The following is a 19,370-nucleotide window of genomic DNA, read 5'->3' on the forward strand; positions in this document are numbered from 1 at the left end:
AATTAAGATTGCCGGAAGAAACATCAACAACCTAAGATATGCAGATGATACCACTCTAATGGCAGAAAGTGAAGAGGAACTAAAGAGCCTCTTGTTGCGAGTGAAGAAGGAGAGTGCAAAACTTGGGTTGAAACTAAACATTAAGAAAACCAAGATCATGGCATCCGGCCCTCTCAATTCCTGGCAAATAGATGGGGAGGAAATGGAGGTAGTGACAGATTTTATTTTCCTGGGCTCCAAGATCACTGCAGATGGGGACTGTAGCCAAGAAATTAAAAGACGCTTGCTCCTTGGGAGGAAAGCCATGGCAAATCTAGACAGCACACTAAAAAGCAGAGACATCACCCTGTCAACAAAAGTGCGTATAGTCAAGGCTATGGTCTTCCCAGTTGCAATGTATGGCAGTGAAAGCTGGACCATAAGAAAGGCTGAGCGCCAAAGAATTGAAGCCTTTGAACTATGGTGCTGGAGAAGACTCCTGCGAGTCCCTTGGACTGCAAGGCGATCAAACCGGTCAGTCCTAAAGGAGATCAACCCTGACTGCTCTTTAGAAGGCCAGATCCTGAAGCTAAAACTCAAATACTTTGGCCACCTAATGAGAAGGAAGGACTCACTGGAGAAGAGCCTAATGCTGGGAAAGATTGAGGGCAATAGAAGAAGGGGACGACAGAGAATGAGGTGGCTGGATGGAGTCACTGAAGCAGTAGGCGTGAGCTTAAATGGACTCCAGAAGATGGTAGAGGACAGGAAGGCCTGGAGGAACATTGTCCATAGGGTCGCGATGGGTCGGACACGACTTCGCAACTAACAACAACAAAATAAATTTCAAAGACGTGAATTAGTCTCTAACTGGGTTATTGCTTGCCACCTATTCTTTGGACCTTTGCCCATCCTGGCTATTGTGGGAAGTAGGATGGATGGATGCATGGATCTGAGAAATAGTAAGAGGAGGATTTATCATTAGTTTTGAAGGAGAAGAGTGTACTGCTTGGGAAAAACCCATTCCCAGATCCAAAGAATTTAGATAACTATTGTCCATTCTCCAACCTTCCTTTTAGGGAAGGTTATTGAGATAGCAGTAGTAGACTAATTTCATAGTACTTTAGAAGAAATGAATTATTTGGACTTTTTTCAGTTAGGGGTCATACCTGAATATATGTAATGATGAGTGGGAAAGACTTTGGGAGACGGCATAGAGACACTGTCAAGGGAACAATTAGATAAGAAATAGCAAAGCCCACTACTGGATAATAGGCAGGGCAAGAGACTCAGCAGACTCAGTCGTAAAGAGTCTGGGTGGAGAATTGTACTTGCAGACTAGCAAGATTCTGTCAATGCAGCTTTACAATGTAGTAGAATGGCCCACATATTCACAAGCTCTGAGCAATGTGTGTATAACACAAAGTCTATGGGCCCCAAACTAATTGCCCATTGGCTGCTGGGTAGCTCTCTAAACAGATGCCATTATATTATAAAAGCCCTTCTGGCTTGATATCTGAAGGAACACTTCCTTGGAATTGACCTAACTTGGATTTTTTGGAAAGAAGCTACTTATAAATCCCACACTTCCAGGATGAGGCGGGGAGAGCGTGTGAAGTTAGAAGACTGCTTTTCTATTTTGGAATAACCCTATAACAGAGATCAGGCTGGCCATCACCTTGTTAACCTTCAGAAAAATGCTCAAAGATTGAGTTATTTCAGAGGACATTCTTTTAATTTAAGCACTGTGCCATATTTTATTTATTTTTCTTTCTGTTTTCTCATGTGTTGTTAATGTTATTTTTATGTTGTTGCAAAGTTGTGGCAAGGGGAAACTTTGCCCAGCTACACTGGTATGTCAATCATGACTTTACTTGGGACAGAAAGTTCTGCCTATGATAGGTTGCAACTTGATCACCATGACTAGTACAATATGTTCTATAAGGGGGTTCTTTTAAATACCACGATGACTCTTTAGTTGGTGCGAAATGCATGGCCTGGATGCTAGGCTAGATATTGCACATATTTTGTGGACCCCATTTCCTATCTGCTTTCAAGTACAATTTAAAACGGTGTTTTTATCCTATAAAACCCTTTAAGGTTTGGCATTGGGTTACTTTGGACCACTCATTTCTCCACTGGAATCAATCCAACCATTCTTATCATGCCAGGAGAAACAGCAAGTTGTCCTCCATTTTTCAGAAGTTAAATAGCCAAGATTCAAGACTGTAGTATTTCTGTTGTTGGACTGGCCCTCTAGAACAGGCATGTCAAACTCACGACATCATGTGACATCGCGCAACGTATTGCGATTTTTCACCCATTGCCGACAATAGGGTGGGCGCGGTTTCGTCATGATGCATCTGGCCCGCGGGCCTGCAGTTTGACATGCCTGCTCTAGAATGATCTCCAAGTGTATTTGTTTCCAACTACAGTTGCCTTCTAGAAGCTTCTCAAAATGTAGCTATTCTGGAGGGCATTTGGGGGATGAGGCCAGATGTTATCTGGAATGTAGGTGTGTTTATTTTTTTACTGTTCTTTAATTTTTTTGCTATTCTTCTTTATATTGTGAGCATCAAATAGTATATATAGAATTGCAGCAAGAAGTAAATGTCATACATTAATAAACAACAGATGGTTTCAATACCTACTTTACTCGTCCTGTATTTAAGCAAATTATATTTATTTTCTTTTTTTCAAAATCATAACCCTTACCTCTAATGCAATGTGAAAAATTAATATATTTAATATGAGAATAATTTGTAATTTTTTTCATGAATATTTTCATGGCTTTTTTTAACATGTGGATAACCCTACTTATATACTGTATGTTCAGAGATACAATTATAAGGAAGGACCCTTTGTGCAATATTAATTTTAACTTTGAAAAAACAAAAGCAGAATCAACAGCTGAGATAAATAAGCATTAAGATGGGTTCAGAAAATAAAATATTTTCTGATGACTGTTGCCTAATCCATTTATTTTTTCTTTCTATTTTTCCCCCAAGAGTTCAGTATCATAAAAGAAACAATTTCACAACAACTCAACTCTTTATATGCCTAATCAACTGTGTTAAGTAAGTCAAAGCATTTCAAGATATCAAATTATCCAAAGCAATAACACTAAGTTCAGTGCTATAATCTACGATACCTGGATTTTCATTTCATTCTTGGAGAATTAAAAAAATGCATGTATGCTGTTCTGCAGTGTATTCTGCTGATTGATCTTTTTGCAGTAAAACTGCTGCCCCAGCATTACTGCAAGCTGCAGCTGAGTTGCCTTCCATCCTTATATTTGTGTTCTGCATTACAGAAAAGATTTCCCAACTGTTTTATTAAATGAAGTGGCAGCATTAAATGAAGCAATACACTGACCTAAATAAAGTTAATCCTCTAACCTCTCCTGTTCTCACCAACAAATATATATTTTATCCCACAGGTTTGAGATACCTGTACTTCCTTTTTTCCCCCCAGGTTAGTGGAAACAAAAAGCCTACTTTAAAATAGCCCTGCCTTATGAAACAGAACATATTTGTATTTTCATTCCCTGAAGCCTTGCAGCCATTCTTCCTGGATAAAGCAGTAAAATGGCTCAGTGTATCTTCGAGCTTCATAAATAAAGCATTATTCAGCTATATTATGGTTCCAAAAATAATCTCATTTATCTCTGGATCTAAGGCGGGCATCTCTCCTTCAGAATTCTTTTTTTTTTTAAAGTTAGGAAATAATCTGGACCCCAGGGGGAATGCCTCCCTCAAGGAGAAGAAGCCTCCTTCTCTTTAGGGACGCAGAGGCTTCATCCAGGGAGGCACTCTGCACATGTTCAGAGGCTATATTCGGCTTCAAAAAGCACCGGCCTCATATCTACAAATTGGTCCTGAACTAGATTCCAGACTTGAGCTTATGGTTCAGAGAAAGAGAGAGAAAGCTGGGAAGAGCCTAAAACTGGTTCCTGAAGGAAGAAAACGGACTTCTTACCGGCAGCAGCAGGTAAACTCGTCCCCTGAATAACACCCCTCAAGGTCCCGAGGGCAAGGAGTGGAATTTCATCCGAAAACCTGAAGGTTTTCCTTACAGCCTTAACGGTTTCTCCATCTCAAAAAGGCCACCGCTCCTTCGTCCTTTTCCTCACCCGTATCCTAAAGGCTAGTCCGGGCACGCTAAACGCGTCCCAGAGCGCCTGGAGGAGGAAGACGAGGAGACGCCCCCGTTTTCCTTCGCTTTTTCCCCCCCTTTCTTTTCCAGCGGGCTCCCGAACGCCGGCGCCTCTCCTGAGCCCCGCAACAAAGATGGCGTCGCTGGCTTTCCCGGGGCTGGAGGAGAAGGCGAGAGTGCCCGAAGCAAAGATGGCGGCGGTGGAACTGCTCAGCCGGCGCGCGGTCCCGGAGGTGACAAGATCGCAGGGGGGAGCGCGCCTGCGCTCAAAGCTGACGGTAGGAGTCGGCAAGGGAAGGAGGAGGCTAGCTTCGGAAGGCCGGCCTTCCAATAAGCCGGTTCTCAGAGAGGTTTTACGTCAGGGGTCTTCAAACTGTGCCCTTTTATGACTTGTGGACTTCAGCTCCCAGAATTCCTCAGCCAGCATTGCTGGCTGAGGAATTCTGGGAGCTGAAGTCCACAAGTCGTAAAAGGGCCAAGTTTGAAGACCCCTGTTTTACGTAGAGAGCCTTGCTTTTTATTCGGTTTTGGTCTCGGAAACACATTTCTGCCTGTTTTTCCCCTTCAACGAAATACTGCCTCAAGAGATATAGAAAAATTAAGAACCAAAGTTCTGGATGTCTTCAGGTTTTTGGCTCCTAACCCCAAAGTTAACCTACCACGGCGCACGTTGAAGCCAGGAGAGCCTCTATCTTAGTAGTAATTTCCAATTAAAAAGAAGTAGCGTTACCGGATCTGGACTGCAAAATCCGGATAACCGCAGGAAGGCAGGATCCAGTCGGATTTTTTTCTGAATGTCTTTTCTACCGTCTAGTGGTCGTCAGAATATTTGCGGCAAGGATCCGATAGCCCTAAAAAAGGGGTTTGCTGCGATCTTATTCTGACTCCCACCTGTGCCATTTCTCCACTTCATAATAGCTAATGGCAAATCAATGGAGCACTTCTAGCATGTTAATTTTTAACACTGACTTTGCGGTGTTAAAACTACACGGTAATTTTAACACTTAAACTACAATTCTTAAGCTAAACGACAGTTCTCAACTAATTTAAGATCAACATCCATTGACCTACAATGGTACTTTATTCTATGCATTCAATCTATTTTGTATCATAATCGCTAATATTAAACATAGTTGCGTATAAGTTTCCTAATATGGAAACAGTTATTCTGTTCAATTTTCTTAATTTAATGCAGACTTAGTGCCATCTTAGTTCCTATTATGGACAGTTCTTGACAAAGGGAATTCAACCTAAATTAAACATCCCCTATCATCATTATAGTGGAAAATATCTTTCCACTATTTTGGAAAAGATATTCAGATGTTGTAATGTGTCTATATCTACAACAGTCAGAAATGTTCAAGTCAAAATATTCCCTGTGATATTCTTAAGGAAGCAAAAGTTGTACTTTGAAGAAACAGGACAGGAAGAGTATTGAAGTTTTTGAACTTTGGTGTTGGAGAAGACTACTGAAAATACTAAGAGACAAATGGATCGTCAAACAGATTGACCCAAAGTTCACATTTGAAAAAGAAACGGCCAGGCTCAAATTTACATACTCTGGACATATTATGCAAAGAACTGGAGAACGCTCTAAAATAATGGAAATGGTGGAAAGAAAGAAGAGAAGAAAACAGCAGCAAGGTAGATGGACTTGGTTACAGTGGCAAGGGTTTCTTTATATGAAATGCAAAATTCTGGATGACCATAGGATGAATGTAAAGAATGTTCTCCACACCTCTTTTCTACCATCTAGTGGTTACTAGGTTTTTGGAACCAAAATTTGGTAATCCAAAGAAAAACTCCACTGCGTTCAATAGAGCAAAACTGATTTAAAGTGTATAAAATTGAAAGTGGCAACAGATTTGAGCAGTGGAGACTGGAATTTCTGCAAATACATTTTCAACTCTGATATCTGTAGAAAAATAGAAAAGCAGAGTGCCTTATATGTAAGCAAAATCCTATAGACAAGAGGAACAAAAAAGGGTCATGTACAAGTTGCTGCATCAACAGAAGGATAGTAGAGGTAGCCCTTGATTTACAACAATTCATTTAGTGACTGTTTGAAGTTTTAATGGCATTAAAAAAAGTGACATGACTTATGACTGTTTTTCACACTTATGACTGTTGTGGCATCAAAATTCAGATTCTTGACAATTGATTCATGCGGAAGCTGCACCCACCCCATTGCCAGCAATGGCAAAACCGTCCTGATACGTTGCACGATGTCATGTGATGTCGCAGGTTTGACATGTTTGCTCTAGAATGCAGAGAAAAGCCACAAAGATGATAAGGGACCTGGGGGCTAAGCCACAGGATGAAAAGTTGTGGGAACTAATTATGTCTAGTCTAATGAAGAGAAGGACTAGTTTTCCAATACTTGAAGGACTGTCACAAAGAAGACGGGGTCAATTTTTTCTCTAAAGCACTTGAGGACAGGACAAAAAGTAATTATTAAAGAGAGGTCTAACCTAGAATTGAGAAATTCCCTGACAGTGAGGACAATTCATCAGTGGACTAGTTGCAGGTGCTCCTTCATTGGAGATTTTCAAAAAGAGGTTGGACAACCATTTGTCTGGAATGGTATAGGGTCTCCTGCTTGAGTAGGGGATTGGACTAGAAGACCTCCAAGGTCTCTTCCAAACTCTGTTATTCTATGTTCTATGAGTGCAGCACATGTGAAAGAAAATATATGAGAATGTGTCCATCCTGAAGATACCTTATACACTACATTTTGGCCACTCCTTTAGTAAAATTAAGAATCCCTATAAGTAACAATTGATACATCTAAAAGGTATCAGTGATGAAAGACCAGTTTAACTCAGAGCTATGTTCAGGCCTAAAATTTATTTGATTAAGAAAATGAAGTTTCAGAGAACAGGAATCTCAAATGGGGGATCTTAAGGTCTCCCATGAGAAATAAATAAATGCAAAAGAAAGACCTAAAATTAGTGTACTACATCTAATTGGCTCTAGTCTGGAAAAGGAAGTTAACCACAACTCTTTGCCCCTCTGTGTTCTACCTTCAGAGGTAAATCGGTGCCTTACAGACTGAATGGAGATCTCAGAAATGGTAATATGATAGCAATAATAATAAAGGCAATAATACTAGGGTAATAGAAAAATACATTGGTTTTGAAACTCCAGTTGTTGTTAAGAATTTATCTTAATCAGTGTAATGACAAATGCAGCTTTTTTTTAACCAGCTCTGTGTGTTACTTCTATGTCACAGAGTAAAACATGAATCATTCTTCTGAGGCAGCCTCACAGGATAACACCCTCTGTTTTGTTCCAATCTAACCTGTATCCTCTTAAGAAAAATACCTCTTGCAAAACATATCTCAGGTTGAGACAAGAATGGATCCAATCCAGTCCCTGAATTCATGTCACCATCTCCTGCGATCCTTTTTAACATGAGGATGATGCGTTGGGTCTTATACATCTAATATTCAATATTTATAGAGACTACTAATCAAATTCTTATCCAGGAGTCATATTGCTCTACATTTCTATCTCTATAGTTTCTCTATTTGCCTGCATCTTCCTCTTCCTAACAGCTCCGTCAGAAACTGCTAGCAAGAGCAAGGACTGGTGCAAAGGAGAAACAAGGAGCGCATCGTCTAAAGCTGAGCTGGCTGACATACCTGCAGAGGTAATTGACAGAAGTCCTTCCAACTTAATGAGTTTATTATGCTTTTTTTTAAGCGATGGCAAAAGGTTGATTTCCTCCATGTAAGAAGAGCTACCCATCTCATCCAAACAGGACAGATAAGTCTTCAGTCTAGCAGATGATGAAGATATCGTGGTCAATATACTGGGTTTTTAGAAAATGATAAGGTTCTGTCATCCATAGCCACAGTTTCATATTTACATCATCCCAAGCATCCATTATCTTGTTTATCACCCTGGACTCGAGGGATACCTCTGCTAACTCATGGGGATATAATTATAGAGGTCTTTGAAATAAGCAATGAAGTCTTTTAAGATTCTTTGCTCTTCCTCTCTCAGCCATTTATATATAGATAAAATCCCTCATGCCTTTCAATACAGTTGTAGAAGTAACAAGAACTAAATTTCCTGTTAATTCTAAAGGTTCATTTGGAGTTTAGGAGCTGTATCTCCTCTGGCAATTAGATCAAGAGATTTAGCAGTGCAACAACACCAAGGAAAGTTAGTGCATGCATATCTCAGTTGTGCAGAAATATTGTTTGATCTAATATATCTTTGTGTCTTTAGGATAATTAAAATCTTTATGTGAAGCTGCTTTGGAGGTTAAAAAATACCTGACAAGCTCATGAATATTTCTAATTGATGAGTGTAACTGAAATCATATATTTTTCAAGACTAATCTGCTTTCCTTCTGTGACTGAGGAATTTTGCCTCTCAGTTTTTAACTGTTGGTTTATAATACAACCTTTAATTTACTCGGAATTCCATTCAGTTAAATGGGGCTTATTCCTGGGCATGAGGCTATAGAAAGGCAGCTAGAATTAGTCATTACTGAAAAGCTCAAACATTGTGTTCTCCTCAACAGTCAGGGTGTATTACTGCATGCAGTTTTCTTTATGGTACCCTTAGATTGAAACCAACCTATTGAAGGAATGTCTCAAAGCTAGTTCAATATTTATCTCTCTTTGGCAGACTGTCTAACCCAGATAATATGCTTCTGATTTAGCATTAGTAGATGATGATATAGGAAAGAAGGAACAATGTCAGAAGACGCTGCTAATGAGACATGCTTGCCTTTGAAGACTGCAGCTTTAAGAGTATTTGATCTTCCACTCTCTTGCTATAATTCACTGATACAGGTAATGATTGCATTTGTTGTTCTTTATAGCTCTGTTTCACATGCCTGGGAGCGTTTTGTAATATATGTCTTTATTTTATTAAAGTTTATATGCATAGAAGTATATGTTACTAGTTTGTATTATTATTGCATGGAAAATATGTTCCAATGCTATCTTGCTAAGAACCACACCCTCCTTCCCTTCTATTCCCTTAGGTATTTTTTATAATTATTATAATTGCTGAATTTCATGGACTAATAAAATAAGACTTTTTTTCTGGTTTCTTTCTATAGATTCAGGGGTGTTGATATCCCACAGATTTTCTGTTGATTATGCCTTAATTGATACATTGATATGAAACTCTTGAAAATTGACGTACTTATTGTGGTCTGTGAAATTAGGAATACATTAATTGCAGGGGGGGTTGTTAGAGGGCTACTTGTATCTAAAACAGGTTAGGGCAGGGGTGTCAAACTCGCAACGTCATGTGACATGTTGTGATGTATCGCAACTTTTTTTCCATTGCTGGCAATGGGGTGGGTGAAGTTTTGCCATGACACATCTGGCCCGCGGGCCGGCAGTTTGACACTCCTGGGGGTTAGCGTAATGATTAAGCTAAAAGAAGAAATAAAGAAAAAAAATGAAGTTAATAATTATTTGTTGCAAGTTACACTAAACATAGACTTGCTTGTGAGTTATGCTACAGTGTGGAAGAGCAAAGGTTTCTCTGTAAAAATTTTAAATTAAAAAAAAATAGAGTATGTCTGCAATCTTATATACATCAAGTATGTAAAATGCAAATTAGAAATATGATTCAGAAAAGGGTTATTTTTGCAAAACCTGCAAGTAATAATATTCACAATGCTGTTTCGCAGTCCCAGACAAACCATGCGTAGCAAAAGAATGCTATGTGGGATTATTTTTTACATGAATAAATGCTGCTCAGAAGACTGAAAATCCATATTATATGCAGCAGCCTAACTTGCTTTGCAGAAAGGATCTTCTTGATCCATAAATTCAGTGTGTATTTATATGTATTTTTGCTGCTGTTTTACTAGAGATCAACCCAATTCTTTTGGGTAATGTCAGGTATGCTTTCCCCTTGGGGTGGGGAGAAAACTAGGGAGAAGGCAAAGCAAAAGAGCTACAAATCCTACATTTTGGGAGCTGGTAAACGTAATAAAATGTCACCATTTCATAATTAGCAGTACCCTAACAAAGTTTCTAGTGGTCACATATCACTAGCAATGGTAGATACTATGATTGATAGATTATGTATTTTGGAGTCCATGCCCAGTCTTAATTATGATAAGCATAGATTAGGATGGTCTATCTCCAACCTGGGTTGGGTGAGGTCATTGATTAATATAGCATACTGATGATACTCAGATCTCTGTCCTGGGTCACCCAAATGATGTCTTAGAGTTATTTTCCCATGCCTGGAGGCTATGCAGATCTGGATGGAAAAGCATTGGCTTTGGCCCTACCCTGACAAGACAACATTGTTACGGGTTTTAGGGCTCTTCTATATCTATTGATTTTCTTTCATTGATTCTGGATGGGGTAACACAGAGGTCCCCAACCTTTTGGGCACCAGGGGCCGGTTCTGTGGATAGAGGTTTTTCCACAGACTTGAAGGTGCGTGGTTTTGTGTACTGCCTGCATCCAATAGATGGGGCTTTGCTTGTTTGTGCGACCCGGTTGCTGGCATGTCACGGCCCAGTACTGGTCCATGGACCGGGGGTTGGGAACCACTGGGGTAACACTATTAATTTAATTTAATTTATTAATATTTCTATACCGCCCTTCTCCCGGAGGACTCAGGGCGGTGTACAGGGCAAGAATAAAACACAGAAATTTACAAAAACTAAAAGATAATTAAATACATGCCCGATTAAAATACAATTAATACATAATAAAACCCCCCAATAAAAATAATAAAAAACCCCACCAATCCCCCCTCAGGCCAGGCCGGCTTGCTCGAACAAGTATGTTTTCAGATCGCGGCGAAAGGAGCGCAGATCGGGCGCCGTCCGGAGCTCAACCGGTAACTGGTTCCATAGCTCCGGGGCGCCCACAGAGAAGGATCTCCCCCTGGGGGCCACCAGTCGGCATTCTCTGACTATCCCAGACAGAGTTGGTATATAATCTGGGAGACCTCGTGAGCTCACGACTTGCTTGAGAGCAAGTAGCAGTGTGGTCAGAGAAGTCTTTATACAATTACATCTTGTGTGTCAATTGCATCACTTCCTAGATCAAAAGCTATTGCTCTTGGCTCACTTATGCCTTAGTCACTTCCTAACTGGACTATTGAAATGTGCTGTATGTGTGGGCTGCCCTTGAAAACATTTATAAGCTTTATTTGGTCCAGAATGCAGTGGCATTTGTGGTATTGGATGCTCTACAATATATACATGTAATACCTCTGCTTTGTGAGCTTCCTGCAGGCTTTGGAGTACTATTCAAAATGCTAAAGTTATCTTTGAAGCCCTACTTGGCATGGGACCAGGTTACTTATGGGACCGTCTTTTTGACTGTTGATTTCTGCTCATCCCATCAGATTGAGCAGAGTGAGCATGCCCTGGTTCCCATAGGTGAAGCAGTATTGTTTGGTGTTTGCTAGGAATTTTGCCATCTCTCTCATGGCACCTGCCTTGTGAAACAGCCTTTCCCCTGAGATGATGGGCATTCCTGAAGCTGCTGATCTTCCAGAAGGCCAAGAACACCTGGTTATTTCTCTTGGAACTGGGACTATAGTATTAATGGAGCTCTGATATTGTTGTTATTTGCTATTAAGATTTTTTTTAAGAATCTTGACCTTGATCTTTTTCTCTGTAATGTAATGGATTGTATATTTGATTTGTTTTTATTTTTATTGTTATCCTGAGTGCCTTTGGCAGATGGGCTGCTGTACAGATAGGATAAATAAATACATTTGATTCAATTATATATTGCCCATATAGTTTTGATCCATTTATTCACTTTACATACCACTAAAAGCTTAACAGTGGGAACATTACCAGCTTCTATGGATTGACTGATTCCAAATTCTTCTTTCCAGTAGGCAACTTTGAATAACATATAGGAAAATGTACATTATATACGACTCGTCCCAATGCAGGTACATCTCCCATTCTTGTCTCGGACCCCTAATATATATTTTAAAAGCCATGTTGTAAAAACGTCCACAATACTAGGAGTGAGAGTGCAATTCTTATGTCTAATGGGAGGACATTCCATAAGAAGGAAGCTCCTGCAGAAAACCCTTGGCTCTCAAACCCCTCTTGCTGCATCCCATGTAGTGTGGGAACTCTCAGTAAGTAATCTCTACATCAGACATGTCAAACTCGCGACGTCATGTGACGTCGCGCAACATATCGGAGCTTTTTCGCCATTGCCGGCAATGGGGTGGGCATGGTTTCCCGGTGATGCGTCTGGCCCGCGGGCCGGCAGTTTGACACCCCTGTTCTACATGATAAAACTATGGCTAGAGTACCGAGTGAGGGTTTCCAAATTTTGGATATCGCACCCCATCTTGATTTTTTAAGGGAGTCTCATCCCTCTCACTTAAGCCAACCCTGCCATTTAAAAAAACTCTCAATTCATAATTAAAACCGGAAATTCAGAAAAATATTCATTTTTCCCTTTAATTAAAAATAAAAGAAATGTTTTTTTTCCTGTAGCAGCAAATTAATGAGAATGCAATGTAATGTAAAAAGAGCAGAACTAAAACATATTTACATTCCCACCCATTTTCCCACAAGCCTCCTTTTCCTTGCAGTCTTTCCATCGCATAAGCAGAGATGCACATTGGGTGTGTTGCCTACCTTCTTCCTGTCCTTCCCTCCATAACATTTACAGTGACTTTCCTCCCTCTTTCCCGTTATCCAGCTCACCATGACTTTCCCATCAACACCTATCAATCTTCATAGTATTTCTTTTATTTATTTATTTATTTATTTGTTTTTATAAACCGCCCTTCTCCCGAGGGACTCGGGGCGGTGTACAGAATAAGGTAGGCATACAGAATGAACAATAGTGAAAACAAACAATAGTAAAATACAAACTGGGACCCCAATTAGAGCTATCAGGCCAGGCCGGACTGCTGGAACAGGTAAGTTTTTAATTCGCGCCGGAAGGTGCGGAGGTTGGGGGCCATCCGGATTTCGGTTGGTAAGCTGTTCCAGAGGGCTGGCGTACCCACTGAGAATGCCCTCCCCCTGGGGGCCACCAGCCGACATTCCTTGAGCGGTGGCACCCTGAGGAGGCCCTCTCTGTGGGAGCGCACAGGACGGTGGGGTGCTGACATTGGCAGAAGGTGCTCCCGTAGGTAGTCCGGACCCATGCCATGTAGGGCTTTGTATGTCATTGTTAGCACCTTGAACTTCACACGGAAGGCAACTGGAAGCCAGTGCAGCGCACGGAGGAGAGGTGTGATATGGGAGTATCGGGAGGCTCCCAAGAGTGTCCGTGCCGCTGCACTTTGCACCAGTTGAAGCTTCCGAGTGGATCTCAAGGGCAGCCCCAAGTAGAGAGCGTTACAGTAGTCTAGGCAAGAGGTCACAAGAGCATGGGTGACTGTACGTAAGGCATCCAGGTCCAGATAAGGCCGTAATTGGCGAACTAGTCGAACCCGGGAGAAGGCCCCCTTGGTCACAGCTCCTATGTGATCTTCCAGGGAGAGCTGCGAGTCAAGGAGGACACCCAGGTTGCGGGCCCTATCAACAGGGGGTAGTAACTTGTCCCCGATGTTAAGGGATGGGATGTTCTGAGTATCCTGGCTTGCCGGTACGTACAGCCATTCAGTCTTGTCCGGGTTCAGTTGAAGCCTGTTCCTCCCCATCCATTCCCGGACCGTTTTCAGGCAGCGGGACATCACGTCGAGGGCATCACTGATGTTGTTTGGAGTTGAGATGAAAAGCTGGGTGTCATCAGCATACTGATGGTACCCTACTCCAAAGCTGCGAATGATCTCGCCCAGCGGTTTCATGTAGATGTTGAACAGGAGAGGCGAGAGGACCGACCCCTGAGGGACTCCGCAAGCGAGAGGCCTCGGGGTCGACCTCTGTCCCCCTGTCAGCACCGACTGCGAGCGACCCTGGAGAAAGGAGGAGAACCAACGCAGAACCGTGCCTCCCACTCCCAGTCCCCTGAGGCGTCGCAGCAAGATACCATGGTCGATGGTATCGAAAGCCGCCGAGAGGTCTAATAAGACTAGGACAGAGGAATGGCCCCTGTCCCGGGCTCTCCAGAGATCATTTATCAGAGCGATTGGTACGGGTCTAGATAAACCGCTTCATCCAGGATCTGAGGGAGTTGGTGCGCCACCACGCTCTCAACAACCTTCGCAAGGAAGCGAAGATTGGAGACTGGACGAAAGTTATTCAATGAGGATGGGTCCAAGGTGGGCTTCTTGAGGAGAGGTCTCACCACCGCCTCCTTCAAGGCGGTGGGGAAGTGACCCTCACTCAGAGAAGCGGAGATGACCGCCAGGAACCAGCCTCGTGTCCCCTCTCGAGCTGCATATGCCAGCCAGGAAGGGCACGGGTCCAGTAAGCATGTGGAGGAGCTCAACCTCCTCATAATCCTGTCCACTTCCTTAGGAGTCACAGGATCAAATTCCTCCCAGATGACGTCGACAAGACTGTCCATGCCTTGTCCTTCCAACTCAGCCCAGTTGGAGTCCAGGCTGGTTCGGATCCGAGCAATTTTATCCAGCAGATATTGACCGAATTCCTCGGCTCGACCCTGCAAGGGTTCCTCCCTCACCTCTTGGTTCAGTAGGGAGCGAGTCACCCTGAACAAGGCAGCCGGGCGATTATCTGCGGACGCGATGAGGGTGGAAAAGTAGTTGGATTTTGCCACCCTTATCGCAGCGAGATAAGACCTGGTGAGGATTCTTAATCGCAATCGGTCGGATTCGGATCGACTGGATCTCCAACGGCTCTCTAGGCCCCGTCTCCGACGCTTCATTTCCCGGAGCTCCGCGGTGAACCATGGGGCTCGCTGGGATCTGCGCCGGGTCAGAGGCCGCAAGGGTACAACTCGGTCCAGAGCCTCCGTGGCTGCCTTCTCCCAGGCTTCCACTAAGGCATCCGCCGAGCTGTGAGCAGGGAGTGCATGTGTGTCCCCAAGCGCTGCCTGGAACCTATCAGGGTCCATTAGGCGCCTAGGGCGGTACCATCTGGTTGGCACCGCGCACCCACGGCGGGGGGTGGCAAAGGGGAAGTCTAGCCGCACGAGGTGATGATCGGTCCATGACAGGGGCATAACAGTCGTGGCACCCCCACTGATATCATCGCGCCACCGTCCAGACAAGAACACCAAGTCTGGGGTGTGGCCTCTCTCATGAGTCGGTCCAGAAATTATTTGCGACAGGTCCATGGCCGCCATGGAAGCCATGAACTCCCGAGCCAGATCGGACGATCCTCCCAGGGACGGTAGGTTAAAGTCACCCAAGACCATGAGTCTTGGGAATTCAACCACCAACCCTGAGAGGACATCGAGTAGCTCGGGCAGGGCTGCCGCTGCACGATTAGGTGGTAGGTATGTCAGCAGCAGGCCCAACTGCGCCCCCGGGCCGTATCTCAGTAGGAGAGACTCACACCCGACCATCTGAGGGACGGTGATCTCTCGCAGGCTAAGGGATTCCCTGATGATAACTGCCACTCCCCCGCCCCTCCCATGGGTCCGAGGCTGGTGCAGCACCTGGAAACCTGGCGGGCAGAGGTGAACCAGAGGGACACCACCCTCTTGGCCCAGCCAGGTTTCCGTGATGCAAGCCAGGTCCGCGTGCTCGCTCTCCACTAGGTCACGGACAAGGTGTGCCTTGTTAGCTACGGACCTGGCATTCAGGTAGACCAGCCTTAGCATAGGAGGCTGCACACCTTCGCTCCCGGGTCCTCCGGGGAAGTACAGAGGGTCGGAGCGTCTCACCGCTTGTACAGAGCGGAGATGACACTCCCGGTGACGATACGGCCCTCTGTTTTGCACCTTCTGCCGTTCCCCACCATCCTGGGAATAGGATGTTCGTCAGTACGCCATCGGTTATTGTCGGCGACTGGTCCTCGTTTCTCACCATCGCGAATGGTCGTAAGCCTGGCCTGCGTTATGGCACCCGGAAGGCCTGCCTTCCCCGAGCAGCCATACTCTTTTCCCGCCCCCCTCCCTAACCCGACAAAAAACTTAACAAGAAACTTAACCAGGGGCCTCTTGTTGGTCTTGTGATGGAGGCCCCTGACCCTGCCTGGCCATCTCTCAGAGGCCCAATGGTCGGGCCCGTCATCGAGGTTTGATGTATTGAAGGCAGGACGAACCCAGGAGAGGGGGGAACTCCTGAGGGCGAGTAGATCTATGCAAGAATATTGAAGACGCATAGGGAGCATTGGGGAGCATTGGGAAGGCGGTCCCCTGGGTGGAGCATTAGAAGGAGGGTCTAGTCGGGTAGGTGGGTATCTGGACCGTCACCCAGCCACTGCCACTTGGTTGGGTGAACCCCAGAAGCAGGCCACTCCCCATCCTCTCACGATGGGTTGTGATTCTGCTTCTGGGGGTGGTCCAGGACCCACTCTGGGTGAAGCATACCCCATAGAGCTCTCACCTCTATGGGGCTGCAGGTGTAGGACAGGCCACTCTGCCACCGTGGCTTGCACCCAGGCCCATCATGTCCTGTGGGGCGAGGGAGGGCAGGGGGGTTCGGAGCTGGAGGAGGCCAGATGTTGATGGCCTCGGTGGTCTAGTCGCCGTCATCTCCAACGTTCAGCTGCATCCTGGCGTCTTTAGGGGTGTTGATCGGCACGGAGATACCGTCGGCACCTAGGGTGCGGGCCGTGGACGCCACGCCGCATCTAGTGGTGCTGCCGTCGAGGGGTTTTCGGTGAGATTGGGTGACCGGGGCCTGGAGAAGTTTAGCGCCGCTGTCAAAGGCCCTTCGGTGGTGGTCGATCGGGTCCGCATAGCCGGTCTGTGGCATCTCCTTGATCCCAGGGAGATGCCGCCGTTGATCAGGAGCAGGCCAGGAGGTCGAAGCAGGGCAACGACTCCGGTCCCGCTCAGGGCGGTTGCTGCGGCTGTCTCTTCCGCCGCCTAGCTGATCCATTTGATCCGCGGGGTCTTTCATGATCATCCCTGGCGTCGCTGTTGCCCAGGGAGGCATAATAGGGAGCCGAGGGTGGAGGCACCGGCCCCACTCTGGATGGCTGCAGCAGTTGCAGCGGCTCGGGGGCGGGTTAGAGGCGCCCCATCGCCACTGCCCTCGCCGGTGTTCGGGCCCGTGGGGAGATGACAGGCTAGGGCCCCGCGGGGTACTCGCCGTCGCCGCTGCCGATGATGCCGCCGCCTCCGCTACCCAGCTGGTCCGCAGCGCCTCCGTTGGTCGCTTGGGGACGTCGCCGGAGTCGAACAGGTGCGGGGGTTGGGGCAGGGCAGAGATGTTGCCGCCGTCGCCCGGGAGCCGGTCAGGGGCGGGCTTGGATAGGCCCTGCCGCCACCGACACCGTCGCTGTCGGTTCCCTGAATAGGCGACCAGACTGGGAAAGAAGAGTCGTCGCCGCCGCCGCTGTCATCCTTGCCGCCGGTGCCTCCGCCGCACAGCTGATCCGCGGAGACACCGCTGCCGCCCGGGAGCCGATCAGGGGGCCGGGGCAGAGCAGAGCCTCTGGCCCCTCCTGGATGCGTGCCAAGGGCCAGGGGGCGTGCCTGGGGAAGCCTTGCCGCCACTGCCATCGTGGCTGCCGGCTCCCAGACTAGGCGACCGAACTGGAGCTGGGGAGTCGTCGCCATCGCCGCTGTAGTCGCCGCTGTAGTCCTCGCCGCCGGCGCCTCCGCCGCACAGCTGATCCGCGGAGACGCCGCTGCCGCCCGGGAGCCAATCAGGAGCCGATCAGGGGGCCGGGGCAGAGCAGAGCCTCCGGCCCCTCCTGGATGCCTGCCAAGGGCCAGGGGGCGGGCCTGGGGAAGCCCTGCCGCCACTGCCATCGTGGCTGCCGGCTCCCCGAATAGGCGACCGAGCTGGAGCTTGGGAGTCGTCGCCATCGCCGCTGAAGGCGCCTCCGCCGCACAGCTGATCCGCGGAGCCGCTGCCGCCCGGGAGCCGATCAGGAGCCGATCAGGGGGCCAGGGCAGAGCAGAGCCTCCGGCCCCTCCTGGATGCCTGCCAAGGGCCAGGGGGCGGGCCTGGGGAAGCCCTGCCGCCACTGCCATCGTGGCTGCCGGCTCCCCGAATAGGCGACCGAGCTGGAGCTTGGGAGTCGTCGCCATCGCCGCTGAAGGCGCCTCCGCCGCACAGCTGATCCGCGGAGCCGCTGCCGCCCGGGAGCCGATCAGGAGCCGATCAGGGGGCCGGGGCAGAGCAGAGCCTCCGGCCCCTCCTGGATGCCTGAAGGCGCCTCCGCCGCACAGCTGATTCGCGGAGACGCCGCTGCCACCCGGGAGCCGATCAGGAGCCGATCAGGGGGCCGGGGCAGAGCAGAGCCTCCGGCCCCCCCTGGATGGCTGCGATGGTTGTCGTGGTCCAGGGGCAGGCTTGGATAGGCCCTGCCGCCACCGACACCGTCGCTGTCGGTTCCCTGAATAGGCGACCAGACTGGGAAAGAAGAGTCGTCGCCGCCGCCGCTGTCATCCTCGCCGCCGGTGCCTCCGCCGCACAGCTGATCCGCGGAGACACCGCTGCCGCCCGGGAGCCGATCAGGGGGCCGGGGCAGAGCAGAGCCTCCGGCCCCTCCTGGATGCGTGCCAAGGGCCATGGGGCGTGCCTGGGGAAGCCTTGCCGCCACTGCCATCGTGGCTGCCGGCTCCCAGACTAGGCGACCGAACTGGAGCTGGGGAGTCGTCGCCATCGCCGCTGTAGTCGCCGCTGTAGTCCTCGCCGCCGGCGCCTCCGCCGCACAGCTGATCCGCAGAGACGCCGCTGCCGCCCGGGAGCCGATCAGGAGCCGATCAGGGGGCCGGGGCAGAGCAGAGCCTCCGGCCCCTCCTGGATGCCTGCCAAGGGCCAGGGGGCGGGCCTGGGGAAGCCCTGCCGCCACTGCCATCGTGGCTGCCGGCTCCCCGAATAGGCGACCGAGCTGGAGCTTGGGAGTCGTCGCCATCGCCGCTGAAGGCGCCTCCGCCGCACAGCTGATCCGCGGAGCCGCTGCCGCCCGGGAGCCGATCAGGAGCCGATCAGGGGGCCAGGGCAGAGCAGAGCCTCCGGCCCCTCCTGGATGCCTGCCAAGGGCCAGGGGGCGGGCCTGGGGAAGCCCTGCCGCCACTGCCATCGTGGCTGCCGGCTCCCCGAATAGGCGACCGAGCTGGAGCTTGGGAGTCGTCGCCATCGCCGCTGAAGGCGCCTCCGCCGCACAGCTGATCCGCGGAGCCGCTGCCGCCCGGGAGCCGATCAGGAGCCGATCAGGGGGCCGGGGCAGAGCAGAGCCTCCGGCCCCTCCTGGATGCCTGAAGGCGCCTCCGCCG

The 19,370-nt window shown here is 47.8% G+C and overlaps 2 protein-coding genes across 8 annotated transcripts in view; one reads left to right on the forward strand and one right to left on the reverse strand.

Annotated features, from left to right (window-relative positions):
- The window catches only part of USP33 (ubiquitin specific peptidase 33), a 41,834-nt gene extending 37,436 nt beyond the window's left edge, over positions 1–4,398 (reverse strand). For 2 of the 3 annotated variants that reach the window (XM_083359303.1, XM_083359302.1), the window contains exon 1: positions 3,958–4,398. The gene's annotated coding sequence lies outside the window, so the exon portion shown is untranslated. The remainder of the gene's footprint in view (positions 1–3,957) is intronic. The other variant, XM_083359305.1, reaches the window with a different exon arrangement.
- Positions 4,399–7,190: 2,792 nt separating this feature from the next.
- MIGA1 (mitoguardin 1) overlaps positions 7,191–19,370 on the forward strand; it is a 48,439-nt gene continuing 36,259 nt past the window's right edge. For 2 of the 5 annotated variants that reach the window (XR_014492095.1, XM_083359399.1), the window contains exons 1-2: positions 7,655–7,786; positions 8,810–8,942. Coding sequence is in view for 4 of the 5 variants with exons in the window: in XM_083359399.1 (XP_083215525.1) it covers positions 8,844–8,942 (99 nt within the window). In the remaining variant the exon portion in view is untranslated. Of the gene's footprint in view, positions 7,208–7,654; positions 7,787–8,775; positions 8,943–11,982; positions 12,043–19,370 lie in introns of those variants that run through there. The other 3 variants (XM_083359396.1, XM_083359397.1, XM_083359398.1) reach the window with 3 other exon arrangements.

Source organism: Vipera ursinii (genome assembly GCF_947247035.1).
Source record: "Vipera ursinii genome assembly, chromosome: 3".
NCBI classification, from domain to species: domain Eukaryota; kingdom Metazoa; phylum Chordata; class Lepidosauria; order Squamata; family Viperidae; genus Vipera; species Vipera ursinii.